Here is a 19,821-nt window from a genome sequence, read left to right as displayed (position 1 = left end):
TGGGGATTATGGAATCTTCCACATCTGAGTGGAACTCTGACGGGCTCACAGCTCATGTGAGTCCACCCGGGAGGTGAGCGTGCTGTTGAACGAAGTACCGTCACTACTCCGGACGTTTCTCTGCTATCCTACGGAGACGCTGAAAAGAGTTGAAAGAAAACTCTACACCGAAGCCGAAACTATCGTCTGCAAAGGTAAAAGAGTCGATCTTCAACTGCTAGTGTACCGTGGGTTAAGCTGCGTCCAAAGAAGCGTGTTGTTTCTGGTTATACAGACACTTTCCCTCACCCATCTCTCTCCATTTAAACTTCATTTTCCCATCTTTAAAACTCTTCTATCTGCCAGTAATTAATCCAGATATTTTCAGAAATGTCTGTTGTATTTCAGTTGCAAGTGAGAAATCATGGCCGTATGATTTCTCAGTGCAAAAGCTCATTAATTAAGCTGTGTTAATTGTAATCAATCTGCCAATTAATGTAAATGTGTGATGTGTTTTAAATCGTTTAAAATAAACGGCTCACTGTTGTTGGTGAGTCAGAAATTTAAACACGTCTCCGACACAGTACTTCTAAGCACAAGATCACTTAGTCCAGAAAAATGAAAGAATCCGTTTAAATTAAGTATAATATCATGTACTTGGACTAGTCCAGATATTATAAAATGTAAGAGAGCACCCCTGAGGTCAATCCATCTCTTGCTCTCTCATTACACTGCCTATAATATTGCTCCCCATATGTGAAGTATGTTGACTGCAGGCACAGTTTCAAGAGTTAACACAGTTGTTCTGTGGAAAGTGTGGTCCTGCTGCTCAGAGTGGTGTCTGATTTTAATCTTAAACTGACCACCTCTACTGCATCATCAACAGGAATGCACATAAAGAGTTATGTGACATCAAAAGAGACCATTGTTTCATCAGTCTCCATGATGACATCCCTCACCTTATCCACAAAGTCCATGGTGTTCTGTATGTGGTGTTCTGAGCTGCCAACTAAAGGGATGAGTACAGACGCCAGATATTTGGAAACATTGTAAGTGACAACCGCTAGCCGCAGCAATCAGGCAAACTACAGATATTAAAGGCATAAAATGCAAGAACAGAGAGCACAAAATCAGTCTATATGCTGAAGATGTGTTGCTCTTCCTCCAGCATTCACAAACCTCCCTCTCTCAGGTTATTGGATTGATAAACTCTTTTTCAAGAGTTTCAGATTACTCTATAAACTGGATAAAATCCACAGTTCTACCAATTAATTGCTATTTCAACAATTCATTTACTAGACAACTGCAGTCAGGGAATATTACGTACTTGGGTATCAAAGTCTCTCCTAGACTGACAGATTTAACAAAAATAAACCACATCCCACTTTTAAAGAAAATTGAGGATGATCTTGCTAGATGGAAATCTCTACCCTTGTCTCTCATGGGAAGAATTGTTTCAATAAAAATGATAACAAAAAAGGTTGAATCATGTCAATCAATTGGGTAATACCAGATGGCTAGGCCTCAGACTGACGAAGCCTCTTGGATGAGGGGCGAAACGTTTCTTTTTAACAAAAAAACGAAGTCCAGATGACATGATTCAACCTTTTTTGTTGTTATATACCTGGATGACTGAGAAAACAAACTTTGTGTTAATAAAAATGATAGTTTAGCCTAAAATAAACTATCTATTCTCAATGATCCCAAATAAACCATCATCTGACTGGTTTAGATCCCTGGACTCCTCCATCTCTAAATTTCTCTGGAAAGATAAACCCCCACATATTAAACTAAAAACATCACAGAAGACCAAAGATAAAGGAGGACTAGAATTACGCAATTTTTATTATTACTTTCTAGCCAACAGGCTAGAATACATCTCAAGATGGATAAAACACACACCCCTTGATGAACCCTGGCTAGACGTAGAACAGACACTTTGCAATAATATAATGATCTCAGACCTTCCATTCATTAGCTCAAACATAAAACGACAGGAATGCTTTAAAAGCATCAATATCAGCTCCTCTCTGACAGCTTGGTGGGAATTTCTTAAAATGACAGAGTCTTCACTAATTCCATGTAAACGTACGCCCATCTGGAACAACCCTGACATCCTACAACAGAATAAGATGATAAACTTCCCAGGTTAGAGGTGTAAAGGAATAGAATATTTGGAACATATATATGAGGGAGTAGACTATATGCCATTTAACAGATTAATAACACAATATGGGATTGATGAGAATAAATTTTTAGAATATCAACAAATTAAATCTATAACAAAAAATAAATTTAACCTTAAGACTAGAATTGAAATACTAACAAGTGTATTAGAATTCCTAAATATTAACCCTCCCAAATTACTATCTAAGGTTTACCGGACACTCATTAAAATAGATGAATCAATATCCCTTCTCATTGTAAAATGGGAGACAGACTTGTCAGTCAACTTTGACCAAAACTTCTGGTCTCAGATATGTCTAAGAACTTTTAAGATGATTAAAAACCCCAACTTACAATTAATACAATACAAAATCCTTCATAGAGTACACTACACAGGTCAACGGATGTTCAGGATGGGTTTCGCATCATCTAATGTTTGCTCACAGTGTACAGACAATATTCCTGACAATTACATCCACGCATTTTGGTTCTGTCCACCTGTTCGGAGGTTTTGGTGCCGGATATGTGAAGACTTTTCAAAGTGTCTGAGATGTAATATTCCACTCTCTCTGTCAGTTTGCTTACTGGGCCACTTAGATGATGTCACCTTGGAGACAAAGTCAATTCACATGATTTTTACTGCTTTATGTATAACAAAAAAAACTTTACTCATAAATTGGAAAAATAAAAATACTCTTAGTATTAAACAGTATAAAGACCTTTGGTTGGGGGGCTGGGTGTTGAGCTGGGGATCGGGTTAGGGGTCTGGACAATCTCGGGGGGGCTTGGGTCGCTGGCCCAGGTTCTGGTCGTTCCTCGGGGCTATGTGCCGGTCCGTGGCCTGGGTCCTTGGTGGTGCGGCTGCCTCCTGCTCCTGGATGAATGCACTGGAGCCTCCCTCCCCTGGTGGATCTCGGAGAATGGGGGTGCCTATTGGGGTCAGTGGGGGAGCTGGCCCCCTGGGAGGGCATTGCCACCTCAGTTGTTCCTCCCCATCCCGACGTCTTCCTCCACCCACTCCATCACACCACCACTCAAGCAGGGTCTTGGGGTTCAGATGCACTACTGAGCTGCGGGGAGGATCCTACATCTCCGTGGGTCATGGAGACCTGGGCCCCAATTTTATCAAACAACCTAGACACTCGTATATAACATTCTCACGACACATGCATATATAGGGTCTGGAGTGGGCACATGGTGGCATATAGGGGGTGGGATGTGTAATCATTCTCACCTCCGGGACTTGTGCCCACTCTCATATGTAGCATGTAGACATTTACGGTTCTGGGCAAGGGTTGGGGGGGTGAACGGGCACTGCCTGCTCTCTGGAGGGGGTGGGTCTGTGCCAGTCGCCATCTCATCCCCCCCCCATTTTAAACGCACTATATAACAACATGCATCAACATCTTATTTGAGTGGGGGGAGGGAGGAGTTGGGTCTTCCAGTTTTCCTTAAACTCTCATTCTCCATCTGATATTTGGGGTCGGGGGTGGGGGGGGGGGTAGGCTGCCTGGTTGGGGTCTGGGCTGTGGGTGGGTATTGGGCCTTTGGGGGCGAATGGGGGTGGGGCTGGTGCTCCGGTTCTCCCTGGATTGTTTGGATCCTTTTATCAGGGTTCCTGGTTCTGATGGCCAGCCCTTTGGCTGGGGTGGCTGTCGGGTTCTGGCGGGAGGTCAGCTGTGGTTGTGTGTGTGTGGTTGTTGGTAGTGCATGGCGGCGGTCGGGGGCATGGCTTCACTTTGACGAAGTGCTGGCTGGTTGCCATGATGTGACATTCACAGTGCGGGGTGCTATGTGTGTGTGTGTGGGGGGGGGGGGGGGGGGGTGCATGGGTGGCATGCCGGGGCCTCTCCGGGCCTGTGGTGTGGGGCTTTAGGGATGCATTGGTGCGCTGGGCCGGTCTTCCTCGGCTGCTGCTCCCTGCTGTTCTGCCCCCGACCTGGGGCCGGCTTGCGGTCACTGTTGGGCAGGTGGGGCGCATGGACGGCCCAACAGAGGCTCTGTCGGGCTGTCTCTGTGTACCTGTTTGTCTCAGGTTGGGTTTTGGGTGGCCCCCCTCTCTTGGATCAGTTTTGGCCCCCTATTTGGTGGGTCGTGCTCCCCCACGGTGGTGGGCCCCCCTGCCGTCGGTGTATTGGCGGCTCTCAGCAGCTGGGGCTGGGTGGTGGGGTGTGTGCAGGCCCGCCCTGGTGGCTGCCTGCGGGGGCCTGGGTGCCCTGGCTCTGTCAGGCCTCTGTTGGGGGGTGGTATGACCTCGGGACTCGGGGCTTGGTGTCCATGGCCGGATCAACTCTGGAGGGGCAGGTTGCCGGCGGGGACTGTTGACTCGTCGCTACGGCCTCCTGGGGGTTTCTGCATTGTGGTTGCTGGGGATCGCCCAGGGCTTCCCTTTGCTTCTCTCTCTGGGGGTTGCGGGGGTCCCTGTTGGGGGACTCCCGGATTTCCGGGCTTGGGGGCCACTGTGTGTCTGTGGTTCCGGTCTTCCCTGTGTTACCTTCAGGTCCTGTGGGGACGGGTTTATGGATCCCCACATCCACTATTGAACATTTTTATGGAGAAACCTTATAGTGATAAGCACGCTCACACAGGTGTTTAGATTCAGGTGTTAATCAGATACACATTCAGTTGGGTTGTGGTGGCCACTAAATATATCTTGTATTACCATGTATGGTATAAAATACTTTCTAATGATGTTATAAGTATCATTATATATGTTGTTTGTTGTTGTGGTTTCTCGGTTTTGTCGTTTTTTTTTTTTTTAACTTTCCGCAGGTCTACAGGCAGACTTCAATGATGTTGATTTGTGTTCTCTTTATCCCTCTCTCTCTCCTCTATTCCTATCTCCTTCTTTTTTTTTTTTTTTGTTTTTGTTAAAATGTAGAGGTATTTTTCAATAAATCTTTATATTTTCTTGAGTATAAATATGAATTTAGAGATCAGGATTTAGTACTCATATTTTCCAAACTTACCCAACATAAATCTGTTGATGAGAACCAGGAGAAGGCACTAGAGCTTTGAGCAGCCCAATAACAACAATACCATTTTAAGATTTGGCACACCTAGCCCTCTTCTGTCATATGGAAGATATAATAATGATAAACGTAATCTGGTCCGTCCGTCATTCCAAATGAAATTATTGAAGATTGTTTGAATCTTAATAAAAAATATCTGGTGGATTAAGGGGGATGGCCTGGAAAAGATCTAGGAATTTTGGGAGCACGTTCATCTTGAGAATGTTTATACGAACAATCATAGAGATAGGCAATGTAGACCAACTATTAATTGAATCCAATACTGTATTAACCGTCAGCGTGTAGTTCTATTTCGTATAGGCTTCGCCCTTTAAGGCTGTCGCTGATGGATTTATCCTGTTATGCGAAGCATCACACTGAAAAAATTTAGTCCACGCCCACCTGCTGTGTGGGCCCCACCCGATCCGTATAAGTTACGTTAAGAGCGGGTAATCGGCTCCCATTTTTCTTCAGCAAGCTAACAACACTGACCTTCAACAAGATGTCCAGCTCCAACACCATCCGCTTGTGTCCATCCTGCAAGACCGGTTACTTGCTTAGCTTTGACCGGCACGACACCTGCGAGGGATGCCTGGGTCCCCGCCACGTCGCCCGCACTTCCTCCTGCCGCCTCTGTGATGATCTTCCACCGGAGGAAAGGCAGAGGAGAGCAGCCTTGTTTAAGGCTAACGTCGAGGACTGCCTGTCCATGGTGGGAGACTGTTCGATGGACGACGCGATCGACTTCTTCGACGCCGGTTCTCGGAGCGAATCGGATGGTTCCTCTGGGACTGGTGACGTTAGCAGCAGCCCCGATGCTCGCTCCCTCCCGAGGAGCGCAGTGTTGGAACGAGGGGGGCCGAGCGGATGCTCGACCCCTCCGGGCCTTCACGCCTCAACGACCACATCGCTCCCTGCCGTCGGCGCACTCTTTTTGGAGTTGCCCGACATTATCCGGGAAGCTGCTGACATGAAGGGACTTTCCGTTCCCTTACCCCCCCTCCCCCGTCCACATCGGATGATCTTGCGGGAAGGTTTGGCTCCACGCCGGCTCGCCGTCCTGATCCCATCTGGCCTCGTTTTCCAGCGGTGACGTCGTATTGGAACGAGGCCGCAGCCAGTCCTGGTAAACTGAGAGCGCCCGTCTCCACTTTCACTCCCATCACCGGAGTGGAGGGGTTCACCTAGCGGGGCTTTCCCTCGGTACCCCCCCTTGAGCGAAGCCTTGTGGAAGCTTTCGGAGCGAAGCTGTCCAGGTTGGAGCAGCGTCCCGTCCCTCCTGGGAAACATGACCAGACGGTGACCACGCTCTACAATCGAGCTCATCAATGTGCTTTTCAGGCAGCCGCAGCTAACAACAACGTGGCGCTGCTAGCATACAGCGTGTCCAAGAGGCTGGAGGCCGCAGATCTGCCCGAGGAGACCAAGAGCTCCCTCTGTAAGGCAGCCGACGCCATCCTCAACATGTGTGCATCTTCTGTGGTTTGCCTGTCCAGGATTGCAGCGTGGATGACGATGATTCAGCTATCCACCTGGCTTCATCACTCCCCCTCGCTGCCGGAGAAACTGCACAGAGACCTGATGGATGGCCCCATCACGGTGGACGCGCTGTTCGGGAGCAGCTTCAAAGCCATGCTGGCAAACTCCAAGTAGTCGGAGGAGGTGTCAGACTGTGCGCCACCTCATCAAGCCGTGCGGCTCATCCCGCCCCCCGGCCTGCTGGAGAGACCGTCGTGAGCAGAGGCAGAAGCAACGACATTCCACGGCCGCAGCGGCGGCGTCTCGCTCAGCTCCACCACCCGTCAGAGACCAGCCCTATTCATCCCGGCAACCAGCAGTTCAGCGTTTCCCCAGAGATTGCCAGCAGACAGCGCCCTGGGCCAACAAATCGCAGAGCTCACGGGGGAGAAGATTTAAAAAATGACGGTCTGCGGAGGGTGTGTGTAAAAGTGACACGAAAGTTTAAATAAATCATCATTCAATGATCAAAGTGTCTGTTTTTAGCCAGTCTGTAAGCTCGGATGAACTCACAGCGGCTGCGCACACATTATCCACACATAACGAGCCGGTGTCCTTAAATAAAGTTTTTTTTAAACTCACCGTCGCTCCAAGACATGACGAGACGCTCACACGACACAATGGTAAGCAAAATAACTCGTTGTCAACCCGAGTAGCACAATCCTCACCCAAGCGGTGTCAAACGCGCACTCGCGCGACGCAAACAGCCTTCATCCAAACGGCACTGCGTTGATGATGGAGCACACACAGCTCCCCGGCGCTCACCGGCTCACATCGGCATAAATATGGGACCGCAGGCCGGGTCCGGTGAAGGCCCTCGTTCTCAGCAAGAGCGACACACGCCTCACCGAAGCAAACGCGTGCGGCCGCGACGCGGGCAGCCTTCACCCACTGCGTCTCAGCGCTCGGCCGCTCATGGCAGCATAAGCATGAGACAACTGAGCGAACCCAGTGACGAGTCTCGCCTCCAGCGAGAGCGGCGCGCGTCCCACCAGAGAAAACGTGTGCTCCCGCGGGGCTCGCAGCATTCATTCAAACAGCATGGCGTAGATGAAGTCGTGCTCTCCATCTCTCAGCGTTCGCACAGCGACGTCGAACGTGCGGCCCCACGGCGTCATCAGCTGTCACACGCTTCGCCTCAACACACAGGTTGGTCCGCGGTCCGAACGCAGCACACAGGCATGTTCAGAGCCCTTTTGAGGAAGCCTCGTCTTGGGTCACGCGGAAAACATTCCTGCGACACATGACGGCGGTCGAGGCGGCGGACTGGATGACATCCGTACAAAACATGACGCATCACTTAAACGCACGTCCACTCCACGGATGTTACGCGGAGTGGCTAAAAACATGTTCGCCAGACAGAAGAATGGTCAGGGTGTTATGCAAAGGTTACACATTGCAGTTTGCAACCCAACCCCCTCCGTTCTGAGGAGTTTTAGAGACGGTCCTGTCATCACCAGACCAAATCTCATCCCTAAATGCAGAAGTCCAACAGCTTCTGATAAAAGAAGTAATCTCCAGGGTTCCCAAAGGAGAGGAAAACACAGGGTTTTACTCACGTTACTTCCTGGTTCCAAAACGGACCGGAGGGATGAGACCGATTTTGGATCTGTCAGCTTTCAACAAGGCGATCATGGACAGACCGTTTCACATGTTGACAACAAGACAGCTGTTGGACAACATCCAGAGAAACGACTGGTTTGTTTCCGTCGACCTAAAAGATGCTTATTTTCACATACCGATCATCCCAAAACACAGAAAATTCCTGCGTTTCTCCTTTCAAGGGATGAAGTATCAGTACAACAGGCTGCCGTTCGGGTATTCCCTAGCGCCTCGTACGTTCTCAAAGTGTGTGGAGACAGCCCTGCATCCGTTACACAGAGCAGGGATGAGAGTTTTGTTTTACCTGAGCGACCTGCTGCTGTTGTCACGCTCCAGACAGGAAGCAGTGACACAGGCTCAGGTGTTGACATCACACCTGTTAAATCTGGGCTTCGCAATAAATTGGAGGAAAAGCTCGATTTTCCCGGCCCAGACAAATTCAATTCAAATTCAAAAATACTTTATTAATCCCAAAGGGAAATTATTTGTTGTTGTAACTTGTTATCCTCATTTCATTAAGAGATGTTATAGATGCTGATGGCTGTAGACAGGAAGGATCTCTTGTAAAGGTCCATCCCACAGTGGATCCTACAAAACTGGCTGCAGATGCCGTCCGATCAGTCCACCCAGACTCGACTGGCCTCTCGGTTCCCCCGGGCTGTAGGACCGCCCGAATGGTGGGCAGAACTTCTCCCAGAGCAATGGCCACTCCTCTCAGCAGTCTGCCGAGCTCCTCGTCGCTGCAGACAGCCAACTGTATGTGCCGAGGGACGATTCTGTCCATCCGCTGTCATGAGCTGTGCTCCCTGCTAGTTCCAGGATCTCAGTGGTCAGGCACTCGATCACAGCTGGCAGGTAGATGACAATGCGCCCACAGAACATCCTTTTCAACTCATTTGAGATTTGGTGCTGTAGTTGAGATATTATTTGAGCTTTTGAGATGTTATTCAACCGTTGTTGGTTGTAGAAAACTGCCTTGTTGCCATGGTTACGCATCATAAGAAATGTCCAAAACTAAAAAAAAATTCAGTAAAAATCCTTCCAGCTGCACTCCGATACCAGAGGAAACAGTCATCCAAAAAAATGAGATTTACATCCTGAAAAAGAGGAATTAAAGTTTCCAAAAGCAAAATCTCAGAATGAAAGTAACAGAGCTGCTCCAATGTGCAGCCACCTTGAGCGGCGCAATTGTTTATCTGGGAGTGGAGTTGAATTCAACTACCATGAGGGCTCGTTTATCACAAATGAGAATCGGCATTATAAAAGACCAGCTCCGCCACGTAAGACCTGGCAGAGTGGTAAAAGCCGTCTCCGTCATGAAGCTGTTAGGAATGATGTCATCAGCTCACACAGTGGTCCCGCTGGGTTTATTGCACGAGACGCCTCCAGAGGTGGTTTGCGCGTCTGCGTGTGGATCCAGAAAAACAAAAGACACGGATGATCACTGTTCCTCCCTCCGTGAGAGCAGACCTCCGACACTGGGGAAACACCCTGGTTCTGTCGGAGGGAGTCCCCGTCAGCAGACCCACGTCACATGTGCCAGTCTTCACGGACGCGTGGCTGTCAGGCTGGGGGGGACATGCCTATCTCAAGCAGTAGGGGCGCTGTGGCCCCATCACACATCTGCCCACATAAATGTTTTGGAGTGTCTCACGGTGCTGAACGTGATTCAACACTTTGCTCCCGTGCTACAGAATCAACACGTTTTGATTCACACAGACAACAAGGTTACTGTTGCATACATAAACCGGCAGGGGGGTGTGCGTTCAGCCCAGATGTTACACATTGCGCGAAAGCTACTGTGTTGGGCTCACCAAAATCTGCACTCCATCAGAGCAGTTTACATACCCGGTGTTCTGAACAAAGGGGCAGATGTGATGTCCAGGGGCAGTCCACGTCACGGGGACTGGACTCTCCACCCGGACCTGATGACTCAGACGTGGCAGAAATTTGGCAAAGCAGCTGTGGACCTGTTTGCGACACAAGAGAACGCTCAGTGTCAACTATGGTTTTCTCTGAGCCCGCGAGACGAACCACTGCTGGGGGTGGATGCGTTTGCTCACAGCCCATGGCCCAAAACGCTTCTGTACGCGTTTCCTCCACCTCCGCTGATTTTACAGTTCCTGAACCGAGTTCAGGAGGAGGGATTGACAGCTCTCCTGGTGGCCCCCGAGCGCGTGAACGCACCACGGTTCCCAGTCCTGCAACGCCTACTGTCAGGGCGCCCGTGGAAACTGCCATGGAGGGAGGATGCTCTCCTCCAGGCAGGAGGAGCGATCGGGAGTTACCCAGAAATAGGCCAGGACCTGTGGTCTGGCCGCTGAGCGGTTCCGCTTAGAGAGGATGGGTCTCCCACAGGATGTAGTGCGCGCAATCCAGGATTCACGTGCTGCATCTACCACAGCGCTGTACACATCAAAGTGGACAGCTTTTCAGCGCTGGTGTACAGAGAAAGGTGTAGAGGCCACCTCATGTCCATTAGGTGGCGTGCTGTCTTTTTTACAACAGCTGATGGACAGGAAGTTGGCATTCAGCACGATTAAAACGTACGCTGCACCCATCTCTTCCTGCCACGAAGGGTTCGGAGACAGAACAGCTTTTAATCATCCGCTGATGAAGCGTTTTCTAAAAGGTGTACAGAGACGCAGGCCTGTTTCACGCCCACTTGCTCCACAGTGGGATTTAATACTGTTCCTGCGAGCCCTGATCAAAGCTCCATTTGAGCCTCTGGATCAGGTTCCACTTAAATTCTTGTCTCTTAAAACTGCCCTGCTGCTGGCTTTAACATCCGTTAAGAGAGTGAGTGATTTATTTGCCCTCTCTGTCGCTCCATCATGTCTCAGAATTCAGGCTGACAGCAGCTCAGCTGATTTAAGACCAAACCCAGCCTTTATGCCTAAAAACATCACGAGCTCTTTTAAATCAAGAGCGATATCATTGGAGGGGTTTTTCCCTCCCCCCCATAGATCAGAAGAAGAAGCATTTTTCCATCTTCTCTGTCCGGTGCGGGCGTTGACGTGTTACATAGCGAGCACAGCCGTAATGCGCCAAACTCAACACCCGTTTGTGCATTATAGAGATGCATCTGCAGGTCACCCATTATCCACCCAGCGTTTGTCACACTGGCTGTGTGAGGCCATTTCTGAAGCCTACAGAGCATCAGATTTAGAGCCTCCTGTCAACCTCAGAGCACACTCGACCAGAGGTATCGCATCTTCGACTGCCTTGCATAATGGTATGTCAATGCAGGATATTTGCACTGCGGCCGCATGGTCAACACCCTGCTCATTCATTCGCTTTTATCTGCGTGATGTGACAGTTCGTTCCATGACACATTCTGTCCTTAATGCTCTAACAGAATGAATATTATTGTTTTCATGGAACTCTGCTTAAGCTCACATCTGTCTGCATGCTTCACAGTGTGAGATGTTATCAGTCACAAGTTGTGTCTGTTATTTTGGTTCTATTGTCACTAATCAGTTCATGACTATTGTTACCAATCAGTTCATTTGATTAATAATCAGTTCATTTGTTATTATTAATCTGTTTATACTGTTCAGCCATGAATCAGTTGGTTCATGCACCCCCCCCCCCCCCCTTTCAACATCTTCCCTCCCCATTGAAATTTTCTGGGGCGTTCATGTTTTTCAGAACGCATAGTTACAAAACATGCGTCTGTGCATGGCACACATAACTACGCAATGCGTAATTATGCACATGGGGAGCTGAGTGACAAGACGTTTTTGTGGGCAAGCTTCTGCTTCATACGGTGTTCGAATGGACCCAGTGAGGCGAGGACCACATCCGCTTTGCCCTTAACCCATCAGCGACAGCCTTAAAGGGCGAAGCCTATACGAAATAGAACGTTGGTTACGTACTGTAACCCCAGATTCTATGAGTATAGGCGTAGCCCTTTAAGCGTCGGGCCTCACTGGCTCCTGAATGGCTGAAGAAAAAAATAAAGCTATTTGGGAGCCGATTACCTGCTCTTAACGTAACTTATACGGATCGGGTGGGGCCCACACAGCAGGTGGGCATGTACGTAACCGACGTTTTCCTGGGCCAGATCACTTATTGTAGGAGTAATTTTTATTCCTAAGTAAGTAAGGCTATCTTTTACCACTTGAAACGTTGTATGAATAGGTGGATTGATTCTTTCAGACTGTTTTAAGAAAAGAATGGTGGATTTAGATTCATTAAGTTTATAGCTGGAAATATTGCCAAATTCATTAACAGTTTTGAATAGTTGAGGGACTGAGCATTTCAATGTGGACATTAAATTTTGTCATCAGCAAATAGACCAATTTTAGATTCAATATTATTTATTTTGATGCCAGTAATATTTTGATCGTTCCTTATGGCAATAGCCAATGGTTCAATTCCCAGAATAAAAAAGAAGGTAAAGAGGGGGCAACCTTGACGTGTGCTTCTAGCTACATTGAAGGGTACAGATACAATGTTATTAGTTACAACTGAGGCAGTAGGTTTATTATAAATTATTTTAATCCAATTTGTAAAATAACTACCAAAGCCGAATTGGGAAAGTACTTTGTAGAGGTAATCATGGGCCACCCTATCGAATGCTTTTTCTGAGTCAAGGGATAGCAGAGCTGTATCTGGATGTTCATATTTTGCATGAATTATATTCAAAACTCAGCGGATACCATGATGTGCCATCCTCCCTTTCACAAATCCATTCTGGTCTGGGTCTGAGAGAGAGGGCAGAACTGTTTCAAGCCTAAATGCCAGAACCTTTGCTATTATCTTGGCATCGGAATTTATAAGTGAAATTGGTCTGTAGGATTCATATTTTGTGGGTGATTTCCTGGATTTAAATAGAACTGTTATGATGGAATTTTGCAATGGGGGGTATCCTGATGCATGCTCAATAATCCAGGTAGAACAAAATAAAAAATGTTAAGTCTGGTCCTCTGGACATTCAAAAAACAAACAAACAAAAAAAAAGATGTAGAAACGTTTCGTCTTTCATCCGAAAGGTGTTGTATTCAGCTCAGTCTTATAATTCAATTCAATTCAAAAATACTTTACTAATCCCAGAGGGAAATTAAATGTTGTGGTAACTCATCATCCTGGTTTCATTAATTAGTTGTTATAAATGCTGATGGCTGTGAGCAGGAAGGATCTCTTGTAGCGGTCTGAAATAGCACCTTAAATAGCACCTTCGCAGAGTGGATCAACCAGTTTGCTGCTGACAACCAAAACCAGCTGATCACATGCTCAAGAAGGACCATCAGCCTAACAATGGATCATTAGCACCTGATGGCTGTTTACTATTCACAGAGGGCTGAGTGATACTAGCAATCACAGCATTGTAAGAGGGGGACAGTTGAACCTCGAGGCTCCGCCCCTGTTTAATGATGAACGATTTCTTTTCACAAAGATGGCCTCCTTTACTCCTCTCTCAAACCATCGTTCCTCTCTATCCAGGATGTGAACATCTTCATCCTTGAAAGAGTGACCGCTGGCCTGGAGATGAGTGTAGGCCGCAGAGTCCTGGCCTGATGATGTTGATCTTCTGTGCTGGTCCATCCTTTTGGCCAATGGGGAGTACTTCTCTTATTGTATAACTTTCCATTAACATATTATAGCGGGGTTGTAATAGCTTGTTTTTAAATATTTTATAAAAATCTAAAGGAATCCCATCCAGTCCAGGGGCTTTTCATGTTTTCATGTCATTTTCAATTTGTCTATTGCATTTGAAAGTTTGTTCATAGATCTACGTACTTATTTGCTTATTTGCAGATTATATTTATTTGCAGCAATAACACACAAATTATTTTAAAAAATCATACATTGTGACTTCCATTTTTCTTTTAGATTATGTCTCTCACAGTGGACATGCACCTAAGATGAAAATTTCAGACCCCTCCATGATTTCTAAGTGGGAGATTTTACAAAGTTGCAGGGTGTTCAAATACTTATTTTCCTCACTGTAAATACAGTCCATTTACCATTTACATTTAAACTAAAAGTTCTCCTTTTACCTATATTTACTGATTTTTATGTTTTAGAATCAGAGTTAGAGAGATTTAGTTGTCATTCGCACCACATGTGGTGCATGTGGTGGAACGAAATTATGTACAGAGGGTCCCAGTTACATCCAACAATAAAATGTTAAAGAAAAACAGTAATAACATCTAAGATATGAACTAAGAAAAACATCAACTAAATATACACTAAGCACTAATAGCATAAAAATATTACATTGAACATCAGCACAAACATGAGCATGAATCTGTGAGCAGATGAGCACGCATGAACACATCAACATTGAAACAGATCAGCAGCAACATGAAACAGATCAGCAGCAACATGATATGATTTTTCACAGTGATTATTCTAGTTAGAGATTCATGAGTCTAACAGCCTCAGGGTAGAAGCTGTTCCTCAGTCTAGTGGTTCTACACTTAATGCTCCTCAACCTCCTTCCTGAGGGGAGTGGTGCAAACTGTGTGTGTGCTGGGTGAGTGAGGTCCTTCATGATGCAGGTGGCCCTCTTCCTGCATCTGGAGGTGTAGATGTCTGTGATGGTGGGGAGGCTGACTCCAACACTTCACTCCAATCACTTCTAATGCAACTATAAAGTTGTGACTGGTGTTACAGATTAGTCAAAATCTGGCATTAATGTAGCAAGTATATTTGTCTGATTTTATTATGTATTCTATAACTACATTACTAAATAATTAATGGATAATAAGACTACTTATAGCATGATCACAAATTATATTACCTGGCTCCACAAAGGCTGGTGGTGGAGAGCCAACAAAACTAGCTGCTCTGGCCTCTAATGTTTGCTGGACCTAAGAGAATGTGGAATAAGATGGAAAAGGAACAAAATTAGATATTTTTATGTCAAGGACATTGTTTTTATTTAGCTTGAACTGCTAAATTATATAACATTTGGTAGTTCATATGTTCTCAGGGGGAAAAATCCAGAAGATGCAAACCTGTCTGTAGGTGTTTGTCCCAATAATTGGTCGCACTAAAGGAACAGCCAAAGCTACAGGTACTGGCTCCATTACAGGTTGACCTCCTGCCACCTGGACTGGACCACCAAGAACCTCCTGTTCAAAACTAAAGAAAAAGTGAAAATGACACAAGAGAACCAGAAAATAGGTGCAGAAATGTTAAAGAGTGCTAATGTAGCATTTGCTCAAAATTCCAACAAATCAAAATATGCCTACATTTTGAAGTCTGAATTGTAAAGAAGAAGAATGAAAACCAAGAAAGTTTAAGTTGATCCTAGTGGCTCATTAGGGTCCCCACATTGTGACTGCCAGGTGCTTGAGAGGCAGACAGAAACACAGTCTGAAAAGTACGCCTCAAACAAACGATCGCCACGCAAAAATTACCAGTCAGATTCTGCAGAAAACTTTGATGGTTACAAATATTTTTTTAAGTTTCTACAGTATTTTAAGTAGGAGATAAGACATGTCCAACAAAATCTTTACTTCCATTTCCAACAGAATATTTTGAGAGAATATTTTTAGCTAAAAGGTAACTAAAGTCTGGGGAAGCTTGGCTGTGGACTCTCTTTATTCTGGGGGGACGTTGGAAATAAAAAACCTTAAGTGCCCCATTGAAGGGCATAGCATTGGAGACTGGGTGAAAGAAGACAAATATCCTTACGTTTTTAAAATCAGACATTTAAGAAGGTGTGTAAAAATATACATAATTACAGTATGCAATGATTTGCAAATCTCATAAACCCACATTTATTTATGGAAAATAGTAAGCGTATCAAATGTTGAAACTATGAAACTACACAATTTTTTGAAAAAAGGGTAACTGAATTTGAAGGATGTAACACATCTCTAAACTATTGGAAAAGGGAAAACAAAAGGCTATAAATGTAGAGGTAAGTACATAAGAAACAGCTTGAGGAATATTTTGCAAATACTGAGGGTATTTATCAACCGGTTAATGTAAGGCCTGGGTATAAAAAAGAACACTACAGAGAGTCGTGTTAGATATTTTTATCTAGACTGATCCTGGGGTTTTGATCTGCTCAGAGACGGGATTATAATGAAATTATGACCTGGTTCTGACTGGGTTAAACTGGGCTAGCATCTCTAAAAAGTCTCTCCCTGGGATTTCATATTTGTCAAGGAATAGAGTTTAATCTGCCACATCACATAGAAAGGCTTTTTGAAGCACCGTCTCATATTTCCTAACACATCAGAACCACATAAGATCCATTGAGATCACACTTAGCCACGCCCCCTCATACACTGACAGGTTGAGCTTCCCTTCTGTGAAAGAGGAGTCTAGACCCTATAAATGAGTAATGACACGGGACATCGGGGCTCTTCCAGGTTTGTGAACGCGTCACAGACCAGAGAGACCAGCGCTGTAAACTGTAACCTTTTCCTGCATTGATTTTAATACAATTGGTAAAACTTAACCGACGTTTCTTTGATTTATTGATAATGAGAGTTGCCACTTCTGAGGGAGATTCAAGCCGGGGGGAGAGACATAGGCTGGAGGGGGTTTCCGGGTCCGGTGACCCGCAGCCAGCTCCCGTCGTTAACAGTTGGTGCCGTGAAACCCGGTTTCCCGTCTTTAGAAGTGGTAGCTCGTTTCTTATTGTTTAATGGTGACACAGCAGCAGGTGACCAAGTCTGAGCAGATTCCGAGCCGGAAGCGTTAGCAACAATACTAACCGGAAGTGGTCCGCGAGCGTTATAAACACGCAAAACATTAATTTTGCACTAAAATTAAGCTTCGTCCAGTTGACTTAAATACCCGTATATAAATTATTGTTTGTTTATCAGTGAAATTAGGAAGATCCGACGTGGTTGATGGTTTAAAGACCCACGTAAAAATTGTGACGTAATTTTTGCTGATGGTAGAATCTTTACGAGAAGCGTGCCCAGTCTGAAAGACGTCCCGAGTGTAATTACCCGTCGCTGTTTACTAGAAACGCATTAAAACTTGGACATCTGGACAGTGTCAAGATGTGGGTCATGTGACAGTTTGAAGAAAATGCTACTTGGTTTTTGGATGCCTGTGTGGAGAAATTGCTAACTCCTCAAAAGAAAGTGATGACCTTGGGTTTCTGTTTATTATAGCCTCCTTAGGTCTGTAGCACAGGAAAACAGACTGGTCAGCAGTGCATCCCCGAGCGACGCATTTATTATTATTTTTATATATTTTTTAAATTCTTTTCTACTTTCTATCGGGGCTGTGCTTCTGGTATGGCAGAATCCTTAAAATACACCTAAATCTGGATGATCCCTAGAAAGAATCTAGAAGTGGTACCTAAAGAAGAATACATGGAGTGTTGCTATGGTTAACATAGAGATAATTAGAAATCTTTAGAACAGGCAGAGAGGGACAGATAGGGATTATTTTCATGGTCAAAAGAGAGTAAAATGCTTTTGCTGGATTAGGGTTTTGCAGAAGACCATATGGAGTTATGGTTAAAGACAGGGATAGATAGCTTTTTAGAATAGGCAGTGAGGGAAATATGTTTTTATAAGTTGAAAGACAGACAAAAACCTTGGTTAGGCAGGAATAGGGAAATATAACATTGTAAATGCCATGTATATTTGTTGCATAAATGATGTTGGAGTGAGTGAGTGTCTGCTGTATGAATGACAGTGTATGTTTGTTAATGTATAACTGATATGGGTTACTTTACAGATGATTAAGATTAAAAACTGATAACTTTAGCAGCCATCTAGTACAAGGTCACTTAATGACAGGAAATGTACACAGACTTATAAAACCAAAGACGGAGTGTGAGAGACCGAGCCAGTCAAGCATGAGGACACAGTAGTAAATTTTCAAAAAGAATGGGTTTTATTCTCAAAAATAACAAAATTCAAACTAAATTTGTTACAGGGCCCTTAAAAGAGGTCAAGTGAAAAAAAAACAGACTTAAGCCAAAATCAAGAGTTAACTTAACTCTCAAACTAACTGCTCAAGACAAAAATAAACTGACCTGCCACACAGCAAACAAAAGGGACTTAAATATCTGGCTGATCAGACCAGACAAACACACTTGGGAAGAGGGAAGGGAAACATCCACTCACAAATTTAACAAACTACTAAACGCAAACAGTTAAGCTGAAGAATTAATTTAAAATAGCCAATAACTAAACATAAGGTTAACAAAAGTGATATAGAAATGATTATTTTAATGCTTTTATGTCAATCTATACCTATATTACACTTATTTAAACACACTTATACTCACTTTTGATGCAGCTTATCTGCTTATTTAGTCATTCCTGTGCTGCAGATGTGTTTTGGAGTAATTAAAGTTCTCTGGGGATGCTCTAGCCAGAAGATCGGGCCCAATCTTCAGGTTACAGTGACCCAGGTTTTGATGAAACCATCGCTCTGTTGCACAGACTGCTTTGATGAAGGAAAAACAGATTTAATTAAATCTGCCCTCTTGGCAACCATCAAACTTGTTTTGAATGCTCTCACGCGATCCGGTCAGGGAAATGGTATAAAGGAAGTGTGACAGGCAACTTAATCTTCGGAAGTCCTGTGATGGATCAGCACGCGCGCTGGTGCCATACGCCATTTTGATGTGATTCTTCTTTACCTGGGTCGAAAACGACTTCCCGGCCAGTGTCACGGTGAGAAGTTCTTTCATATCAATCTGTGTGTTAAGAGTGTACAAGTGTACATGACTCTTTTGCTTTGCTGTTTTCTGTGGCAGGTTAATAAATGACACTTATTACTCCTAGCAGTGACAGCCTCTGGTGTTTCATTTTTTCCATCTTGTCTGAATATGTGCCGACCGTTCACGAGCCCTTTTGATAAAGAATTTCATAATACATTTTTGGCGACGAGGATGGGATGTTAAGAATTTAAATAAATAATTCTGAACTGCTGCACCATATTCAAACGAAGGAAAAAAAAAAAGAGTGTTGAGAGAAATGTTGATGCGAGTTGCATAGTTGTGCCGGGTTGGAAGAGTTATCCAACCCTGGCTTTGTGTTTAAGAGGTGGAGGGGACGCCCGAGCCTTTGTGTGAGAGTTTAAAACAGAGAAAAAAAGTTTATTCAGACGCCTGAGGAGGCGTGAGCTGAACAGAGAAAAAGTTGTACCGGGATGGGAAGAAGTCCCATCCCAGTCGTTTTTGTTGTTTTTGAAAAGGTGTGAAGAAGCTCATCTTAGTTGTTAGAACAATTTTTCTGAAAGCAGATAGTCCGAGTGATGTTTTGACCACTTTTGCAGGCAATAGAGGTCAGAAAAATGGCACCAATGACAGGACTTCAGCATAAAATCAGAAAATGCAATTACAGGCTCAATGGAGTAAACAAGAATGTGAGGACCGCCTGCTTGTTGAATGGACGGCTCGGTGCTCAGTTTGTGAGAATGAGCAGTGTAGCTGACGGGGCGGTGGAGCAGGTGTCCCGGTTGCGAGGAAAATTTGAGAGAAAGAAAGAAAAATGTGTTGAGGAAGTTCAGGAGAAAGAGAAACAGTTTTTACAACGAAAACAGTTGTTATCTGTTGCGCAGACAGAGTGCAAGCTAGACCGCTTGATTAATGTAGCTGAGAGCG

At 45.1% G+C, this 19,821-nt stretch overlaps 1 protein-coding gene across 1 annotated transcript in view; it reads right to left on the bottom strand.

Moving 5' to 3' along the window:
• Positions 1 to 15,371, bottom strand: part of rbm42 (RNA binding motif protein 42) — a gene marked incomplete at its 5' end in the record, with an annotated part of 87,190 nt that extends 71,819 nt beyond the window's left edge. Inside the window, 2 exon segments of the mRNA XM_037676483.1 lie at positions 15,028 to 15,097; positions 15,245 to 15,371. Coding sequence (XP_037532411.1) covers positions 15,028 to 15,097; positions 15,245 to 15,371 — 197 coding nt within the window.
• Between the last annotated feature and the right edge of the window lie 4,450 nt (positions 15,372 to 19,821).

This window comes from Nematolebias whitei, chromosome 5, assembly GCF_014905685.2.
Source record: "Nematolebias whitei isolate Nwh7 chromosome 5, NemWhi1, whole genome shotgun sequence".
NCBI classification, from domain to species: Eukaryota; Metazoa; Chordata; class Actinopteri; order Cyprinodontiformes; family Rivulidae; genus Nematolebias; species Nematolebias whitei.
Note: the sequence above shows the minus strand (reverse complement) of the source record. Positions and strands in the feature narration are given on the sequence as shown.